Here is a 20559-nt window from a genome sequence, read left to right on the forward strand (position 1 = left end):
TCAGTTTTACTTGTGGGAAGTGGTAACCCTAGACGACTGGTTACCTGGAAATGGACGGGACGCGGGAGTTCTGATATTTGGTGGACCTGTAATATTAATTTACGATAGTGTATGAGCACGTATGATATCTTATTAGTGTATTAGTGCATTTACCGAACGGACTGTGTGGAATGCGTTTAATCTCTTGTGTATGATACCAAAGCACAGACCAGAATCCCCTACCGGCATAGACGAGGCGATCAAATTACTTCGGCGTACGTGAATCATTTCGGAAATTCCGAAAAACGCATAGATATTATAATAACCGGAATGAAATGAACAGCGATGGTTTCTAACACAAGCGGCACAATGCAATCGGCATTAGTGAAGTTCTATTGATAAGATAAAAGTTAATATAGTGTTACATAATCATAAAGAATTATGTAAATTGTAGATTTTATCCATGCAAAATAATGTATTTAATTAATTTCAACAGTTGAGTACTTACGCCATTGTCATGTAAATATTATTATTATAAGTACTAAGTCAAGCAAATTTAAATAAAAATAATAGAGTAAAATAAGCTCTAAATAAGTACAATAAATTCATTAAAGTAACTTAGTGATAGACGAATGCGTGGGGGAAATCAATGTATGACAGGGTTACGAATGATGGAATCAGGCGAGAGTGAAAATCCGACATCATATTTAAGTGTAATTGATAATATTTAGAAAGGGTCACTAAGATGGTTTGTATGAAGAAAGAATGGTAAAACAATATTAATATATGCAACAAATATTTAAGTATAATCAAATTTATATTGCCTAGCAGTCAATAATACAATTTTGAATGATTCTGTAGCATTAATCCAGTAAATTAAATTTACGTCACCTTCCCATACATTTTAAGAGATCTTGGGTAGAAACTAAAATAGTCTTTATATCAAATGAACAGGGTTCATTTCAAGTTTTGATAAATAATATATTTGGACATAATCAAAATATTGTCTAAAATAGTCTCGCCAATGGTAAAAATACAATATAAGATTAACGGGGATGTTTTTAGTACAAATCAAAAGCACTTGTTAACATTCTTACAGAAAAAAGTTTAATATGCTCGATGATAAATATAAGGATATTTAAACTAATAGATAGTTTTCGCATCATGCACAAGAATTGATTTTTATCTTTGACTATACATATAAAAGTGACTTAATTGTATTTCTGATACGTTTGTTTAATTTATTAAAAACAGTGATTGTCGATTCATGAAAAGCTTAATAGAACAATTTTTTTAGCGTTATGAAAAACTTTATTGTATACGAAAATTGAGGAAAAAATTCACAGTAATCACGATCTTTAAAAAATGTGTTTAAATTGTGAGTTTTTAAAAAGTATCACACTTGTGTTCTTTAAATATGTTTTGAAAACCTACAAGTAATATTTATTGGAATATCGTTTTATCTAATTTAACTGTTTTAAGTTTTATTTCAATTGGAATCATAATATTTGAGAAGCAAAATAATTAAGCCGATTTGGATACCGACTTTGGACAATTGACAATCGTACCAAAATGTCATTTTGACCAAATTCTTGAATACAGCTGGTTAAGCTAAATGCTAATATTTTTTTTATATACAAACATTGTGCGCTTTGAAGAGTCGCTGCATTAAGATTTATAGGAGGGAATGTCATATTTGGCAGGTGAGTCATGACCGAGTATAGACTATAGATACAGACTGCCACTTAGCATGTTCCATATAAAGGAGTGTATTGAAAATGCAAGTGAAACTATTTTGAATGATAATAAGGACGAAATACACTCGGAATGTTTCTTGTGTACACAATGCAGACAGGCGGATTGCGCATTCTATTAATAAAATCATGACATTTTGACGTTAATTTCTAAGTTAAATAGTATTTCCGACAAAAGCCCTAGTCGATCGCAGAAAAAACTAGTTGAAGATAAGAAAGGTATATAGTATAAAACAACATTCGCGAAAGTCACGACCGAAATCAAAAGTAACAAATCAATTTTGAGGTTATATTCGCCGACCGTTCAAAAGTACATAAAAGCGGGAGAAATAAAACTTTACTTACATAAATCAAGCCGGAATAGTAGCGATCCTTGATATTGTGTAAAACGGAGGCTTCGTTCAGACAGGTGAGGTCGGCCATATCCTCCACCTTGTTGAACTTCGGAGGGTTCATCTTCTGGATGTCGTCCAGGCCGACCATGATCCGTTTCCCCGTGTCGGCGATCTCCACCTCGACCTCATCTCCGTGCTCTCCCTTGATCCCGGCGGCCACGAAGCCCTGAGTCTCGTGGGGCACCCACACGAGTCTCTTTTGCGTCCATTCCGCCTGAGTCGCCGGATCGTTGAAATTGTTTCTGTCCACTGACAGGTACTTCAGATCCGGGTCGTTCCTGTCGTACAGCTCTTCAGCCATGTTGGCTGTTTGCGAGGAACGCTCAGTTCTATCGTGGATATTGCGAATAACCTAATGAAGATACGGTGTACGCGGACATTAAACGAGCGCGCACGCCGACCATGCACCAAAAATCACTAACAAACACGCCGCATTTACTCAGTGCGCGACAATATACACAATGCACTTTCTAGATATTATAAGAACTGATTACAGAGACTGATGTAAAAACATAAGAACGAGTTAAACACTAAAAGTATAGCGATAGAAAAGATAAAATCCTAACTGCCGCCGGGACGCCCAACGCGGCTCACATAAGAAATGATGACTGACAGCTCTCCCGCAGACGAGACGGTTACAGGCTTGTTGCCATTGGTTGACGCCCGGACTCGACCACAAGTGCTGCCAGTTGTATTCTTAGGTGGGTGTGACCATAGAAAACTTGTGAAGTAAATTGGCGCATTTTTTGTTAACTATTTAGTAGAAATAATATATTTTGAAAAATATCATTGGTTGTTAAAATGCACAATCATATATTGTTGTAATGTTTTTCAATTTAAACGTGAATTTTAATACCAACAAAAGTAATAGTGATTTTAAAACAGGTTTATTTTTTAATTTTGAATTTTTCTGTCGTGCTGCCATTACTGAAAATAAAAATTCCAATTGAATAATATGGTGTAAGTAAAAGGCAAGACCGCATACTTTATATATTTGTTTATAAAAATATACTAGCGCACCTTGTATTTATTTACTTTTTTAGATGCTGTACTTGGCGAGTTTATTACTAAAAAGCAATTTCTTTCGATTACCAAAACGATCAATGAGCAAAAGTTCGTGCTTTTTTTCTATAAAAATATTTTTTTAATTCAGACAAATATCTTGGTGCATGTAAATAATGAAGGATATTGCACAAAAATATTTTTTTTCCTAGATAATCGACATTTGTTTAAAAAACTTTATGTTTTTTTTCAATATTATGATATATAAAAATAAAAGTTATTATGTATAGAAATGTATATAAATAAGTTACTCGTGTAACAAAATAATATTCCTCACAATCATATCGAAGCATAAGGCATAGCATAAAATTTAAAATCAACATCTTTCATCTATATAAAAAAAAATATGTAAAGACTATCTCGATATTTGTTTCAGTTGATATTTAAAAATCAATAATATACTTTTTTTGTTTTGCATCGAAAAATTTTCAAGCAGATTCCATTTTATATGAGTGAAAAAAAATACAAATTATTCTTGTGTTTTATGAAATTATTGTGCTTCACAGAAAACTATTTGTAATGACTGTTTATACATAAATTTATTAGCCACCATAGATAAAACGTATCACAATAATAATACTCTATTGGCAATCAACCAAAGTTTGGTATTATCAGTGACATCTGTGTAGAATATTTGTAACTTTTTTTTTACAGATCCCTACATTATTTTTTTAGTTTTATACATTACGTATCCGTTTTTCTATTTAGCTAGATTATTCGTACTCTGATGTGGCTCAACCACATAAAAAACATTTGGTATGACGCAATAACTAAAATAATACGCATATTGTGTAGGTGTATTTATATACACACAGTTTGCGTGACCCCCAAAAACATGTTCCTGTATTGAAATAGGAAGACCATTGAGTTTGTAAACTTTATTATTTGAATGCAATATAATAAATTAAATAATTTAGTATAACATAATTATTGCTTCCTTACTCACACTTGGTGATGTAAAGGGCACTACATCTGCATTGGTACACTAAAATCAGAATAAAATAGATGTATTTATATGTTACGCGAAGGTAAGATGATTTAAACCACACTTTACAAAACATATTCTTATACAATTTTATACTTACAATCTAAGTTGACTTATAAGATAAACATTTAGCAAAAAGATAATTTCAAAAAGTACAATGTAAACATATTTGTACAGCGAAACAAAAATATTTACATACTATATATTTAGTACATCGGCATTGCTTATAGTCTTACGCTTCAAGTTCCAGTCCAGCGATGACGTAATATTACAGAGAAAAACATTTTATACAAATTTCAAATTTGTTTTAAAATTACAAAATTCCGAAAATATCTTATTTTGTCCTTATAATATTTCATTACCTTTGGAAAGATGTCTATTGGAATCGTGTATGGATCAAGGATAATTTTGCGTACCTACCTACTTCCCAGCTAGATTCCAATAAAAAACTTGTAATTTAGAATTGTATTATTTTTACACCACTTCAGATTTTGTCGGAAATTTAGATTAATTGGTTTTGTTTTAGGATATCAAAAATACATTTATTATTTCCCTATACGTAGCCAGTGATGTATAGGGCACTGCATTAGAACTCTAATTTCAATGTAGATATCTGTTACACGCAATATACAGTGATCGCAGTCTTATATGATTCAGGTACCAGTCCAGGGCTGGTATTCTGAACGCTCTTGCGAGAGTAGAAAGCGCTTCGCTTGGACGTAATTGATAAGTTTCCCCGCTACCTGGAAGGTGAATACGCCAACCATATATAACTAATTGTAGACAAGGTGGACTTTTGTTCACTCGATTTTCTTTTTCAGGATTTGCCTAGCTGAAAATACCAATATGGTCATCGAATTGAAAACACTCGTCCGGGATTCTGGTACTATTTCACACACATAACTATATTCTTCATCAGCCCAATACATCCATCAGACAATACAGCCTATCAGACAAACAAATGGAATGTAAGAAATTAATTATAGTACCTTATTTACTTATACAAAAAATGTTTGTCACGGAGATCACGGAGAGTTTGTCACGATGTTTGGCTATAAGGATATAAAAAAATAACTACTGTTGTAATTAGCTTAGGCCGTATATATATAAAATAAATAAATAATCTTATGGTCACATTAGGAGGGACTCCATAATGGTACGAAAAGAAGAGGGGGCTTGAATGTGTTCGTTGCTAATAATTTGCTGGCTTTATTTTTACTGTTGTTTAGTAGTTTTGTGAAACTATTTCACCTGCACCTACGCCATTTGTGTTTCGCTCTTCGTTGTTGCATGTCCTGTTATTATATATTTAGTTAGACGTTGTTGTTCACAACAATTGTTTAAAAAACTTATAACTTTGGTAACAACTTTTAAAAATAATAATTCTGTTATATTCTTCAAAGCTTGCTTTTATTTCAGTTTATGTTGTATATTACTCTATAATATGCAGATACAGTGTGTTTTATTTGTTTTCATTGATAATTTTAAACATTTCAGTCACCTAGGTGGAAGGATAGAGTGTTGACTGTTGGCATCATAAATAAAAATACATTTTCCGAAACTCACTTCTGCGCGGGAAACGTTTTTTAACCTCATTCGTTCAAATTTTAAAAGTATTTCTATGGTGAATGTCAGTGTTTTCATTTTCACGACGGATGCAGGCGTTTTTGAAAACTCCTGTGCTCCTAACTACTATGTTTTAGGGTGAATATCCGTGGCTTTTACCAGTGTCAAAACATCGTGAAATTGCGCAACCTGTAATTATTATAATGTAATAAATAGTCACAGTATAAAACGAAGTGCATATTATGTATACAATCATAGAATTCTATGTATACAATCTTAATTCATAACTTCCTTGCATTTTCATTTCTTTCTTTTATTTTCCTTGCTCTGATGTTTACCAAATATGTAAGGTATTTTTGTGATTTATTCATGCATCTACTGTGTTTATTTACTGAAGTTACTCAATGCTCAACTACCCTAGCGGTAGTTATTGTTGACGATCAGAAGGAAAAATACATTGACATAATAAATGCTACTAGGCTAGGAATGCGAAAATATTTTTAAAAAAATAATTGCAAAAAAAAATACTTACGCACAATTATATTTGAATAATTGAAGTACCAAAGTACTCGGAATTACAGTCATAATTGAAATACAAAATATGATAAAGATCACCCTCTTGCTGAATGTTATCAATATAGCGAAAAGCAGAGACATGCCCTTCATATTATAGGCATGTAAGCCGCGCCTACTGCCTTCCATACTTTACTATCATAAAATATTATCAGTCTTTCGAAATCGATTTGTAAAAATAATTATTACAAGTCAGTGTATAATTATTTATGCTTGCCTACATCATACCATCCTATGTGATATACAAATTTATCAAGTAGATATTTCTTTTTATTGTGTTAAAATACTTTTGATTTATTTAAATTTCATGGGTTATTCATTGTACAATTTTAAACCCTTGTAAATAAGTTTTGAGTCTTCGTTTTTCTCCTCATTGGTAGTTTTATTTATTTATGCTTTACTAAGTTAATTCATAACATCCTTTTAAAAACATTACACTGGCCGCGGTGCAGCTGGTTAGATGGCTAACTGTGAAACTGGCATCTCGGATTTGATTCTCAACACTTGCTAAAAAAAATCAAAGAAAGATTTATTTGGTCAATTGGTCTGGGTGTTATGTATTTTCATAACTTCCTTTCATATTCTCTCCTTTCCACCTGCTGATAAGCCTCTAAAATTGAGGCTTAGCGTGTTATTCTTTTTTAAAAAAGCGAAATTCCACCATTATCGTTCCCTTTCCGCACCTAATGGTGCATAGGGCACTGCATTGGTATACCAATCGCAGCATATCTCAATAAAAAAGTTACATGAAGGTAACATTATCAGTCTTACGCTTCAGGTGCCAGTCCAGGGACTATATTATATAATAATATATAATATTCTAGTGTAAAAGCACCCTTTTAAATAAATATTTCATGTCAACCATGCCAGGAATCGAATGTATTTGTATGTATTGCTCTATTGCTTGCGAATTTACAACCTCTTTATGTCTTCCCAGGTAAAATAAGCTATACTCTACAACCATGTCTACACCAAAAACTTACGTTGTCGACTTCCGTTCGGACACGGTTACCAAACCGACGGAGTCTATGAGACAGGCAAGTTTTAACGCCATTGTTGGAGATGATGTACTTGGAGAAGATCCAACTGTATATGCCCTGGAGAAGAAAATATCCATGATGCTCGGAAAGCAAGCGGCACTCTTTGTGCCAAGTGGCACTATGGCCAATCTTATAGCACGTAAGCATCTTGATTTGTTCTAATTATTAGATTCTAGACACAGGTTCCCAAAGTGGGCATATTCGTCCCCCTGGGGGCACTGAAAAGGACCAAGGGGGCAATGCTAACCCTGAAGAAAGTAGGGAGACGGTGGAAGAAAAAAGTTGGCGATGAGATAATAATATTTTAATCTTATGAAATATCTATTGTAAAATAGAGCCAAATATATATTTTTTAAATTGGCAAAACACCGGCAAAACATTATGAATTAATAATAGTAGTTAATGATCTACATCGATATAATATTTAATTATTTTATATTAATAAACACCTTAGAGGTTTTTATTTTGAATTGTTTTATTTCCAAAATACTTTTTTGAAATAAAAAAAAAACTAACTTATCTTTGCTTTGCTTAACAAAACTACATACTTTGGTGAAATTTTATTGCAAAACTGAGAATTGATGGCAGTATATCAGATTCATCTGTCTTATTTGGATTATTTAATAAATACTTTTACAATTTAAGTTTTAGCCAAACTTATTTATGATACAGATGATCTGTACATAAAAAATGCATTTATAGGGGGATGTTTACTGTGGTCAAGGCAAATGAATTAAAAACGAGTTGATAAAATATAAAAACACAGTAGAAAGTCTAAAACTAGTAGGTAGTGGCTGACCGAAGTTTCGATGGTGATTTCAGTTTTGGTCAAAAATTGGCCGAAATTTCAGCTTAGCTGAAACCTGCGGTCGAGATGTGTCGGATTAGGTTCTGCTGTACTCGGGTGCATCTTATGGCTCGTGACTCGGACGCGTGACCTTTAGTTTTTTTCTGCTTTCAACCGGTGTTGTCACTTGCGGTTGTTATGTTCTCAGTCAGTCAGGTTTCATGCTTCAAACCACGGTAAAATAATAAGTTATTGTATTGCCATTGTCTAACATAAAAAAATAAAATTAGACTGATTTCGTGATTTGTTGACTATAGTTCCTATAGTGTACATTAAAGAATTGTTACAATGTATAGCATGACAGGGAACCAAAAAACGCTAAAAATAATAGTTTTATTTATGCCTTTCTTTTTTTTGCATATTTTATTTTTAACACTTATTTTAATGAACTCATAAGGTTTAACAATAAAATCACTTAATGTCGGGTGTTTTGAAGTGACTTTTAACTTATTTAAATAAGTTTCGCCGAATCTAGAACAAAAGCTGAAATTTGGTTTCAGTTTCAGCTGAAAACCTTGTTTCGGTTGGTCACTTTCAACTAGTATGAAAACTGATCAGATTTTGTCTCAGAAATGGTTGTGTTGTGTGGTTGTTTGAAATCACATATATATATATTATATTTTTTAATGTGTCTTGGTTGAAATCACATATTTATATTTTGAGTTTATTTATTAATATACACGGCACGCAGTGCCTTTTATGTTACAAAGATACATATTTAAAAGAATATAAACACTTCAATATGATGTTAAAAACTATATAAAAATTATTTATATTATTAACATAATTCGTTTTACTTAACTGAAATGTGCTAAGAGCAATATGAGTCTAAAAACCAAGTTACCTCTTTTGTACATCTGCGGGTTCCCGTCGCCCTGGAAGGCTGTCGATGACACTTTTTCGGCATTATTTGGCGGAACTAAGGGCTTGACGTGGGAGGAGGGGAGACTGCTGGCTAGAAATAGAGTCTCCTTAAGGCATCTAGTGATGTACATATAGAAGGTATTTGTTTACAATTTTACAAAGAATCTTGTCTTGAAAATTATATAAGTGTTATTTAATAATGATCCCAATGAATTGAAATTCCCCACTTATTTTGTTATAATCTTTTATGTTGCAGTAATGGTGCATTGTAATAAACGCGGAGCGGAAGCGATTGTTGGTGACCAATCTCACATCTTTAAATATGAACAAGGTATGCGTGTATCTGATTTTATCCTATCAGGAGAGTCTGATGTCTAGCAGGACACCCAACTGTGCAACCCGGTTAAGTGTGCAACCCTGTCTGCGTAATCTATTAGTGCAAAAGCACTACAATCAATTATGAGAATCATTAACCTAGCCGGACTGAAGGGGGGATTCGAATCCCCCATAGACCGATTTTAATTCAATAACTCGAGTATTATTAAAGCCATTTGCCCTATATTTTTTGTAATCGTGAAAATAATAGAAAGAAGTATTTTTGTTTTTGTTTTCAAATAGTTGTTTTTTTTAAATATAAAAAAAAAAGATGTATATAATACAAGGGTCAATTTCACTTTATGTACATCAGCATTCGGCAAACTAACAAAAATGAATAAAATACACGAATAAGTTAAATATGTGCACGTAAAAACATGAATAAATTATTGCACGATCATAAAGACTTCCAACTTTTTATTCTTGTGACGCTATAAACAAGTAGGCGCTGGGGACGTTTGGTCCCCCCGTTCGGATCATGTGTAATTTTTGGATGCTCAGTGAGGAAAAGGTTAAACAAACAAGCTAATGACAAAAGCAGGAAAAATAAAATAAATTTACATACATGAATTAATTTTATTATTCAATAGTGTTGAAAAAAGAAAATTATAACGGCCCCCGTAAACTACAGACTTAACAACCAACTGATGGTTCTGTTGGATCAGGGCGTATCCGTGCGAACACTACGCAAATAAAACTGTTTAAGAGAGAATGCAGTCCGACCTTTCCTCATACAAATGTACTCTCATATTTTTCTAATATATACATGTCTTTTTTGGCCCCACAACAGGCCAGGAGGCCTAATTACAGTGGTGAGGTACATCACAGAACACCCAGGCTTGAGAAAAATCACATTTAATTTTTGTGTTCTCACCGGGAATCAAACCTGGAACCTTGCATGTGTGAGTCAAGCATCTTGATCACTACACCACGGAGTCCGCCTGACGACCTATACGGCGCTAGAGCAGTGATTTTTTTTTACACGCTATAGATATTTACCATTTTGTCCATCATTTTGTTTTTTTGATAAATACAGTATACGAATATGATAAATAATTTTGAAATACGGAAAATGTATCAACATGGAATATTTCATTATTCAAAGTATCAGAACATACTTCTTCTCAAAAAAAACAACCAAATTGGTTCAGTTTTGGGGTGCGAAAAAAAGGACAGCGAAATGTAAATTTTAGCTAGGCATTATCAGTCCGACGTGCAGTTGAGTTTTTCATACAGTATTGGGGATGCATCTACAGGAGAGTGACAGAAAGACAATGTTCTAATACAAATTCACCAAAATTGTCCGGCGCCGCACATCCTTTGTGGATGTGCATCTATCCAATAGTTGGTCGATTGCTTTATACTTCAGCCAATAGATTTTTCTTGATGTTTGCATAAGAGTACCCTATTACTATGATTGACACCATTACTGCAAGCGACCGTGCACAGCTTAGCCAACTGAGATCATCGCCGATTGAACAGTTGGCAAGTCTGCACGCTCACATAGCACGCCGAAGTTGAGAGACTTTTTAATCGGCCGTTTAAAAATTGTTCGATGTGAGTACTCGCATAGTCTTCATGCTTATTAAAAAACTGGTTAAACTGTTGACCGATCGAAAGACTGTAGTTTGCGAGGAGTCTAAAGTTATTACAGCAGTTCATTCCGAAGAAAGCCCTTAAGATAAATTTAACAAACATAAATCATCCGTAACGATAATAATTTATTAAATTTGAGGCCCCCCTGAAGTGAGGGATACGACACTTGCCTCTTGCACGGGAGTTCCAGGCTCAATCATTTGCTTTTTTGTATTTTTTCTAATTGAGAAACGATGTACTTAAACACCAACAAAAAAACACTATTTGTTTTAAAATAGTTAGGTTGCAATCAATTTTAAAGCCACACTGGAATTTTATACATTTTATTCAGCTATATCAGTACTTTTGTCTACAATCATGTATAAAATCGTAAGGTGCGTAATTCATCAAAATGAAAAGACACTAAGGAATCTTTATATCATATTGATTTCTTTTAATGTTATTCCCAACACTATTAATTAAAGTTAATATTGATTGCAAACAATTCGTTGTCAATCTATACTTTACTAGCATATTTATTTTGTTTAGTATAAAAGTCGTCAATTTAGTGGGATGTTTTTTGGTAATTAATTTATTTTGTAAAAAAGCATAATTATTTTTGGTTGGTATGTAATTACAGTAAGATCACATTCTGTGTGGAGACACGTATGAAATCCTCCAACTTATATTGATAGGCAAGATTGAGGGTCAATGTGGACCTGGCATAAGGCAAACGTTTTGGCTGCGCAATATAAGAGACTGGGCCGGAATGAGGTGTGCGGAGTTGTTCCGGGCAGTAAAAGACAGAGAGGACTTTTTAGAAGTGATTGCTAATGTCGGGGATACCTGAAAGCGCACAGGAAGAAGGAATATAACTATGGGCATTGTTTCAGGTGGTGCTTCTTTCATTGGAGGGGTGATGTTGACTACAATTAAAAACAACTTGGATGGAACATTTGATCTCAAGGAATTGGAAAGTCACATCAGAGGAGAAGACATTCACGAACCGAAAACAACTTTGGTTGTTGTGGAAAACACCCACAACATGTGTGGTGGAAAGGTAAGCATAAATTTGTATTTGGCATCTGACTCTCGTTTTACACGAGGATACATCGGATAAATTAATTATATAATTAGTTCAAAGTTTGATTACAATTTTAACAGTAAAAAAAAGTATGCTTGTAACACTTCTGACCTTCACACTTTTATTGCAACATACGATATTTATCTTTTTTGATTATTACAAATAATAAAATGTTATATTTTGTACTGATAAAAATTACTGTTACCAGGCATTGACCAAAGACAAATCTTTTTCTGATGCTTGAAAAATCACGTTGTGTGTGTTATCTTTTTTAGTTAACTGTAAATGAGTTCTGTTAAAGTATAAGGATTGAAACTATGGTGGCATTCAATATTACAAATTCCGCTTTTAACCGGTTCAGAATTAGGAATGGACAGTGAACAATAAAGGCTTCAACTTTTACTTCACAGAAATCAAAGAATTTATGAAATATGAAAGTTTTAGCACAGGCAGAATGTTAGTGTCTTTACACTTTGGCCACATGAATTAGACGTTTTTTTAGGTGATTCCATTGGAGTGGTTGAATAAACTACAAGAAGTTGCTACAAAGCATTCGCTTATGCTACATATGGATGGCGCTAGAATGTTCAATGCATCACAATTCCTGGGAGTTGATCCTGCGGAAATCGCCAAAGTATTCGACTCCATATCGATTTGCTTCAGCAAGAGTTTAGGAGCACCAGTTGGATCGGCTCTGGTTGGAAGTTTTAGCTTTATAAGGCAGTGAGTATAATTATTTATATAAACAATCATTTGTTTGTTTACTCTAATTAATTTGTTTTTAATCTTAATTGAATATATAGCTCGATAGTGTAAACAATAATATTCTGTGTTTTATAAACATCTATGTTTGTGTTTATAAATTCAATTTCTTGTATTTAAACCTGATAAATGAATGCTATGAATGAGGTTGAGTTATGTAAAAAATAATTTCCACATCTCGCTAATTCTATTGTATACCTATATGTTTGATAGCAAAATCAAAATTACCTACAATATTAATTTGAAAAAATAAAATGGACTTGAAATAAAATTAATATTTATTAAGTAATTTATTACTACTACTACTACTACTACTACTACCATCACGCCATTTCCCCGTAGGGGTAGGCAGAGAGAATGGACCGCCACACACGTCTATCCTGGCATACAATCCTAGCCTCTTCCACATTCATACATCTTGACATACATGCCCTTCGGTTCTGTCTGCTTTTGACATGACCAGACTTAAGATTTTGGTTTATCTGATCATGCCACGTCTTCCTTGGTCGTCCTCGTCTAACGTTGCCGTTCATTTTTGCCATATATACTTGTTTTACCATTCTCTCGTCGTCCATTCGTTCTACGTGACCAAACCATCTCAGAGACCCTTTCTTAATCTTATCAATTATACTTGTCTCAGATTTACACTCTCGCCTGATTTCATCATTTCTCAGTAATTTTCACTCAGTAATTTATGTAGATGTTAAATTGTATACATTTGATTGAAGAATAAAAATTGTACGTTAACTATACTCAATTTATAATAATGGAAAATAAACATTTTGCTTAAATTCCATATTTCTCTTGGATTCCCCAGATTTGATTTCTGGTGAGATCACAAAAATTAAACATGATTTTCAAAACATCACTGTAATTGAGCCTCTTGGCCTGTTGCGGTATAAAACAAATACCCGCAAATACCGACTTCACAATCGACAATAGCACAATCTTTCAGCGCCATTGTCAGAGCCGGACCTGCCATAGGTTCAGTTGGCACAGAGAACCAGACGCTCGCTTGCAAGAGAGGGCAGAATAATACGCTCGTATTAATTTACAAACATGTATATTCCCGTCGCTTTTCAGTAAGTGATGGGATGCTAGATTTGGTGCTGGTCACTGAATAATTTTTTTAATTATTTTATACACTAGTAGCTATTTATTTATTATATACGCCCAGAGGGCTTTTATATGACCGGTACAAAATTAAAATTCAAGCATTTCACGGTATAACAAGTTAGCTTGTAGGTCTAAAAATGTATCTAATAAAAAAAAAGTTTTTTTTAAAGTATTGAATTACTTTATGCTTTAAAAGATAAAATATTACACAAAAGTAGATAGATAGACAATTAAATGTTTTTGAAGAATTATAACAGTTTTAGTAAAAAAAATAAGTTTTCAGTACGTTTAAGTGTGGGTAAGTAAAATAAAAAGTCAAGTGATTTTTACAGCAATCGGATACTGTAAGTTATTTTGATTTTATCGCCGTAAGCATTTTTAATCTAAAAACTTACAATAGGAAATGAAACATATCAATTTCTCCATACTCTTTTTTTGTGCCGGTGTAGTCTGACGATTGGAGAATTTACAAAATAATTATGTCTTCCAGACGCCACATTTTTGTGCCACCCTTTTCGGTAGACTTCAATCAAATAATCTATTAAGCTGATGCGTGATGCACTGTGCTTTAAAAATAGGGAATACGAAAAGAAAACATTTTAAATTTATGTGTGCGTCCAGGCATTTTTTGAACTCATTAACCGAGCGTGCACCAATCAATTTCTTGGGAAGACCATTCCATTTTATGTCATATTCATAAAAGAAAATAGATTTATTTAATTCTTTGTTTAATTATATTTGTACATTGGCAGGCTTATTGTCAAATGTCAATTTTTTCCAACCAGCCATTGAAAAAAAAAAATATGTATCATAATTATATTAACATTAGTCGTAGGCTTATTTATTAATATTTCATTTATATTTTAAAATTTAATGGCTTTAAGTAATGCGGATGAAGTGAAAATGTTATCTCTTTATACAAAAAATATGTAGATTATTTGTGCTGGTATCAAACAAATGTATTTACAAATAATTTATTTTTGAGTGAGAGATCAATGTTCCATTGAAAAAAAAACTGCAGGAAAAAATATATTTACCTACATTAGAAAAGTAGATACATCAATCGTTACCAATAAAATGATTACTTTGCGACAGTATTGGAATTTGGTTTATTTAAATAAATATCATATATCTACTTTGATATTCCTTTAAATTTTGTAACCTGTAAATATGTATGCTTATTTACTTGGGAACATCCAGGTATAAAAGAAAACATTTAAGTTTGTTAATAATTTTTTTTAGTGGAAGTTCATTGTAATTTATTTGGAATAACCACTGACCAATTTTATCGCTTTAACGATACCTTCGGGACCAGTCTCGAAAATAACAATTATTGTTGTTCAAAATTGGTGGATTCAGGTATTACTCGTCTTTTATTTCTTTGTGAAATAATAGAGGTGAAACCTTTATTTTCTTTACTAGAAAATACCTACTTTAAGACTATGTACTATGTATCAAAGCACACTGTTCACCTGTGTTTTGGAAATGGATTTGCGGTGATGTGTCCTCAGCAGGTTTAGTATAAAGAATTAAATCAGTCTATTTGTTTCACTTACTCTTTACTTTAAGGGGAAACACAATCTACAAACAGGAGACACTGCGGAATGTAAAAAGAATACACAATTTTGATAACTTATTTAAATCTATGTTTAAGATCAGATTTGTAGGAAATAGGGAAGTTTTAGCAAATGTTTATTACCATAATCATAATGCCTGTAAATGGAGGTCAGCTTTCTTAAACCTCTTGACTTTAATAATTACTTCTCAAAACAATCACTAAAATAGACAAGATCTTGTTTCGAGGTTGCTATTTTTTCTTTTGTCCTAGCTTTAATTTTAGTAGTTATATTTTATTTTAATAGTTCCTGTGTATATTTTTTAAATGTATTTATTGTTTATTTATTTATTGAGTTTGCATTTATTTTGTAGAACTCCATATTATAATTTTAATTTTAAAAGCAAACATTGATTTGAGTCTACTAATTTAATTTATTTTATTTTTGAAGCAATTTGAAAATGCCCTAACAAGGCGAAACAATGAGGAAGTTCGGTGATTTTTTCTTCTTATTCTGCTTTCTCTAGGACTGCGTCCTGTTATTGTTCGGAGCCTGTTCCTGGGATACAGAAGTCCAACTGTCCCGCCATCTTTTTGGTGGACTTCCGGGGGTCTGCTGCCAACTGGTATTGCACCTGCCACTATATTCACCACTCTTTCTGAATCTGCTCTCTCCAGAAACGTCTTCTTGATCTTCCCCATCGCACAACATCCTCGACGTCGCAGATTCTTCTTATTTCGGAGTTTCTTACTCTGTCTCGGATTGTCGTTCCCGCAATGGGTCGGAGAGTTTTCATTTCACTCGTTCTTAGGAGGATCATTGTTCTTGTGGTGTCGGCCCTTGTTTCAATACCGTATGTCATGATAGGTTTAGACCTATAAAATGGCAGGTTTTATAAACTCGTACTTTGCTCTCCTTCAGCATATGTTTGTTTCTCCATACAGCATTTCTTAAGCATCCAGCCACAACAGCGGCTTTGTTTGTCTGTTCTCTTACTTCTTCATAGAGGTTGTTGCTGCTGGATATCTCAACACCCAAGTACTTAAAGTGCATTGCTTGTTCTATTATTTTATTTCTATTGCAAGTTTACATCGTACTGGCTGTCTTGAGGCTACCATGCTCTTCGTTTTATCTATGGAGATTTTTTAATTAAATCGTTGAGAGGATGTGTGGAATTTGTACAATAATCTTTGGAGTCTATTATTATATGAGCATTATCTGCCTAGCATTTTATATCTATCTTTTTGTCTCCCATGGTATGTCTCGATTATCTTATCCATATTGATATTAAATAAAAAAGGGCTCAAGCTGTCCTCTTGTCTGATGCCGACTGCAGCTGGGATTTCTTTTTATTTGTTAAAAGTTTTTAAGTTACTATGTCAAAAAAATAAAAATATTTATCATATTATCAGCACTATGATTTTTTAAATTTTGTTGATTCGAACTAAAGACGTTCAAAGTAGTTCATTTTTACTAAAATCTTTTTTGTTGTACATTCTCAAGAAACTTCGCCATACAATTTAATGCTCCAATTATTACTGTGCGTAAGAGAACATTTTTATATCCAATTTCCCGAGCACTGAACTTCCTTATTGTCTGATTTTTTTGTTTAGAGAATAAAATGAACAAAATTAGCAGACTCAAATCAGTGTTTAATTTTAATGTTCAAATGGTATTTTATTTGAACTAAATGGACTGTATAAGTCGGTAAATAAATAAATAAAATGTCTTTTGAGAAATCAACCATTTCTTTTAAAAAAATAAATATGTATCTGCACTCTTTCGATGTACTTTAATATTTTTCTAGAGCTCGCAGATTACGAAAAGCCCTAGGAGGTGGCATGCGTCAGGTGGGAGTTATAGCAGCTCCAGCTATTGTAGCGCTTGATGAAATTGTACCAGCTTTAATTGGTGATCACAGGCGAGCTAAATTCATTGCAGAAGGTTTGTATAAATCATATGATTTCATATTTGCCTCCAATCACAAATCATCTCGATTTTGTCTGCCTTTCTCCACATTTCGCTACACCAAACACCAAAACAGCCAGACTTTTTGAAATTTGCAATTCTGAAAGAATAGCTTTTTTATGTTATAATATACTATTTTATTTTTATATGAAGCGTAAGACTGATATGATGATGATGAAATGTATTTTTTTGTTAATATAATGACGACTTTTCTTAAATTTTAAATACATAATATGTATATATGTAGTAATATTTTTTATGTATTACAGATTGTTAAAAATTGGTGCTCATTTAGGTAATTTCAACAAAAATATATGCATTTTCGTTATTATTAAAATCCTACCCTATCATGATAGGGGTTAGAAAGCCTAAAATATTAGATTTTTTTTTCTAATTTACTTTTTTGTGAAAAAAAAAGACCTATAACTATTATTCACTGAAATTAGAAGTACAAACCTAGTGTAATGTTTTAAGTGTTTAAAAAAAAAAAAAAAACTAAAATTGATTCATGTATTATGATTTAAAGTTAAACAATCTGTATATAAATCCATTTTGACCTAAATTACACATATAGATGTTTTTTTTTAATTCTAATTATTATTTTGTATGTTTTATTTTAACAATGGTCACAATCCAATGATCCTCGTCCAATTATATAATAATCATAGATGTCAGACCATAAAACAGAATAAAAGTGTAATCTAGAACACCAAAAAAATAATTACACAATGATAATATAATGGAGTTTAATTAAACAACCTAATTAATGATAACAGGGTTCCTAAAAGTTACGGTCTTACTACATTTTTTTTGTACTATTTAATACTCAGATAACTTATACGATAATTAATTAGTTTTAATATCTCCACAACATAGATTTTATTTGGTTTGCTATGTTATTTGAGAAATTAGATATAAGTATGTATCTTAGTAGGATTTAGTGTTAATATATTTGTTTTTTTTTTTACATAGAACTTTTCTTTTAACTTATGATTGTCAAAATGTTTATTCTAATAAATGGCATCTGCTGGATCATAGAAAATTGATATGTTGTTTTACATTTTTTTTGAATAAAGCTAATTTATAATTTAATAAAAAGGGATATTTTTTATTTTGTTTTATTTATTTTTAATTTTGTATTTATTTCACAAAAAAGAATTATCTTTTGTGGTCGTTTTGTGCGAATAAAAGTGATTTTTGATGCTAACATATATATGTAACGTATTATATAATAAACATTGATTTTTGTTATTTTTTTTTGCATGAGAATAATAAAATTAAAAGTTTCTCAAGTGTTATTCAGATGATTTCATAGTGTTAAGTCAAGAAATTTGATTTCCATTAAAATACTGCAATTATGTTTCAGCTATCAATGCCTTGAAGTTGCCAACATTCTCCGTCGATACTAAGAATGTCCAGACTAATATAATCCTAATTAATATCGACCCGGCGACCGATGTCACCAGTGAGAAGGTTGCGGAAAGGTTGAAGACAGTTACCCAAGCGGAGTTAGATCAGGGTTGCATCACAGCCGAAGGGCAAGGCATTACTGTACAGCTTCTATATAGAGACAGCAAGACAATGAGGATCGTCACATATTTCCAGATATCAGACGAAGACGTCAGTTATGCCATCAAAAAAATTGGCTTTGTGTTCAAAGAACTACACGGGAATAAGGGATTCTTCGGATTTTAGGAATGGGGAAAATTAATTAAGAGAATATTAAAGAGTGAATTTGATTAAAAAATATTTTAAACACAGTGGTCTTGAACAATGCATTCAAAATGCTGAATAAGATGACACAAATCAAATAACATTTTAACCCATTTTATAGGTTAATATATATTTTTTAGCAATGTTCAAACCATTGTCATACATATGCTTAAATTCTTGTTGAATATTACAGCTAATGACATGTCATAAGCCTTGTAGATGCCCATACTTCTTTATTTCATAATAATTCCATTATCTCTGCCGAGATATCTGTCTACATATTTGTGTTGCTTAAACTGATGTGTATTTTATAGCACCTTTATATTTTTTTACTGAATTGTGACGTCCTATGAGGCTATTTTAAAATTAGTGATGTTAAATGTTATTTTACATTTTGACTCATTAACTAACGCAAATAACTACCTCCAGAAATAACCTTACCCACTAAACATTCCACTTTATTTATATGAGCCCGTATAGCTACACTTATTAGGATTCCTATTTACATAATAATAATTTATTTGAAATTTTATACACCAATGTACTTGTATATGCAGTTTTTTTTAAATCCAGCATGTTTTTATTGGAAATACTATGTACATATTTTATTTAACAAAGAATACATTATTTGCACATTTTAAAATTCATAATAAATTATATGGTTGTATTTAACTTTCTAAATAAATTCTGGAATATTTGTAGCTTTGTTTTACTTTTAAAACTACAATAATGTGAACACAATGCAGGTACAGTAAAACCTCGTTTTTATAAAATATTTAGATCCCATTTTTTTTCCATACATTCTCATTCGATTTTCCCCCTAATTAAAGTTTTTCATACCCGGTTTTACGTAGAATTTTTTTCATAACTCATTCGATCTGTCAAAAGAAGAGCCGCGCGCCGCCGCCGCGTGAATGGAGAATAAAATTGAGGTTAATAAAAAAATGTGTAAATTATTGTCTCAAACTAATTGTGTAATTGACCATTTTGTAATTTGGCGTTTTACTAAATAGTGACATGCAGTTGATGCATAAACAGGAAGAATAAAGTCTTTACATCAATAAATTACGATGCAAAAAAAATGGCATATTATTTGATGTATATTACTTGATGTTATACACACATAATGTGAAAAGGAGATACTTTAAACAGTTATCATAAAAGTGTGAAACAGTCCGCGATGTAAATGACAGTTGAAATTTTGTGGTGCCATACTAAAAAAAGTGATACCATATAAATAAAATTTCCCAATATTTAGGGAAAAAATCGTTATATGCATTTATGCAAATTCAAATTCTTATTTTCGTGTTTTTAAGGTTAAGTACCTTAATAAAATTATTTTTGC

At 32.1% G+C, this 20559-nt stretch overlaps 1 protein-coding gene and 1 pseudogene across 5 annotated transcripts; one reads left to right on the top strand and one right to left on the bottom strand.

Annotated features, from left to right (window-relative positions):
* Positions 1–1267: 1267 nt before the first annotated feature.
* On the bottom strand, positions 1268–2787 carry LOC148280167 (myosin heavy chain, non-muscle pseudogene; annotated as a pseudogene). Its single transcript, XR_015822678.1, has one exon. The product of XR_015822678.1 is annotated as a myosin heavy chain, non-muscle pseudogene (transcript).
* A 2538-nt stretch (positions 2788–5325) lies between these two features.
* Positions 5326–19911, top strand: LOC148280168 (uncharacterized). 4 transcript variants are annotated; one of them, XM_088228817.1, is made up of 7 exons: positions 5326–5535; positions 7252–7493; positions 9322–9396; positions 11909–12075; positions 12602–12822; positions 17341–17477; positions 18868–19911. In XM_088228817.1, the coding sequence occupies exons 2-7, from the start codon at positions 7277–7279 to the stop codon at positions 19194–19196; spliced, it is 1146 nt and encodes a 381-aa protein (XP_088084943.1). In that variant the 5' UTR covers positions 5326–5535; positions 7252–7276; the 3' UTR covers positions 19197–19911. The 4 variants fall into 4 exon arrangements, with proteins under 4 accessions (XP_088084943.1, XP_088084944.1, XP_088084945.1 ...); XM_088228818.1 differs by lacking the exon at positions 5326–5535 and adding an exon at positions 5667–5879; XM_088228819.1 differs by lacking the exon at positions 5326–5535 and adding an exon at positions 5799–5932.
* Positions 19912–20559: the final 648 nt, after the last annotated feature.

Source organism: Micrasema longulum, unplaced genomic scaffold (assembly GCF_059751315.1).
Source record: "Micrasema longulum isolate JH-2025_06_02 unplaced genomic scaffold, ASM5975131v1 h1tg000610l, whole genome shotgun sequence".
Lineage (NCBI taxonomy): Eukaryota > Metazoa > Arthropoda > Insecta > Trichoptera > Brachycentridae > Micrasema > Micrasema longulum.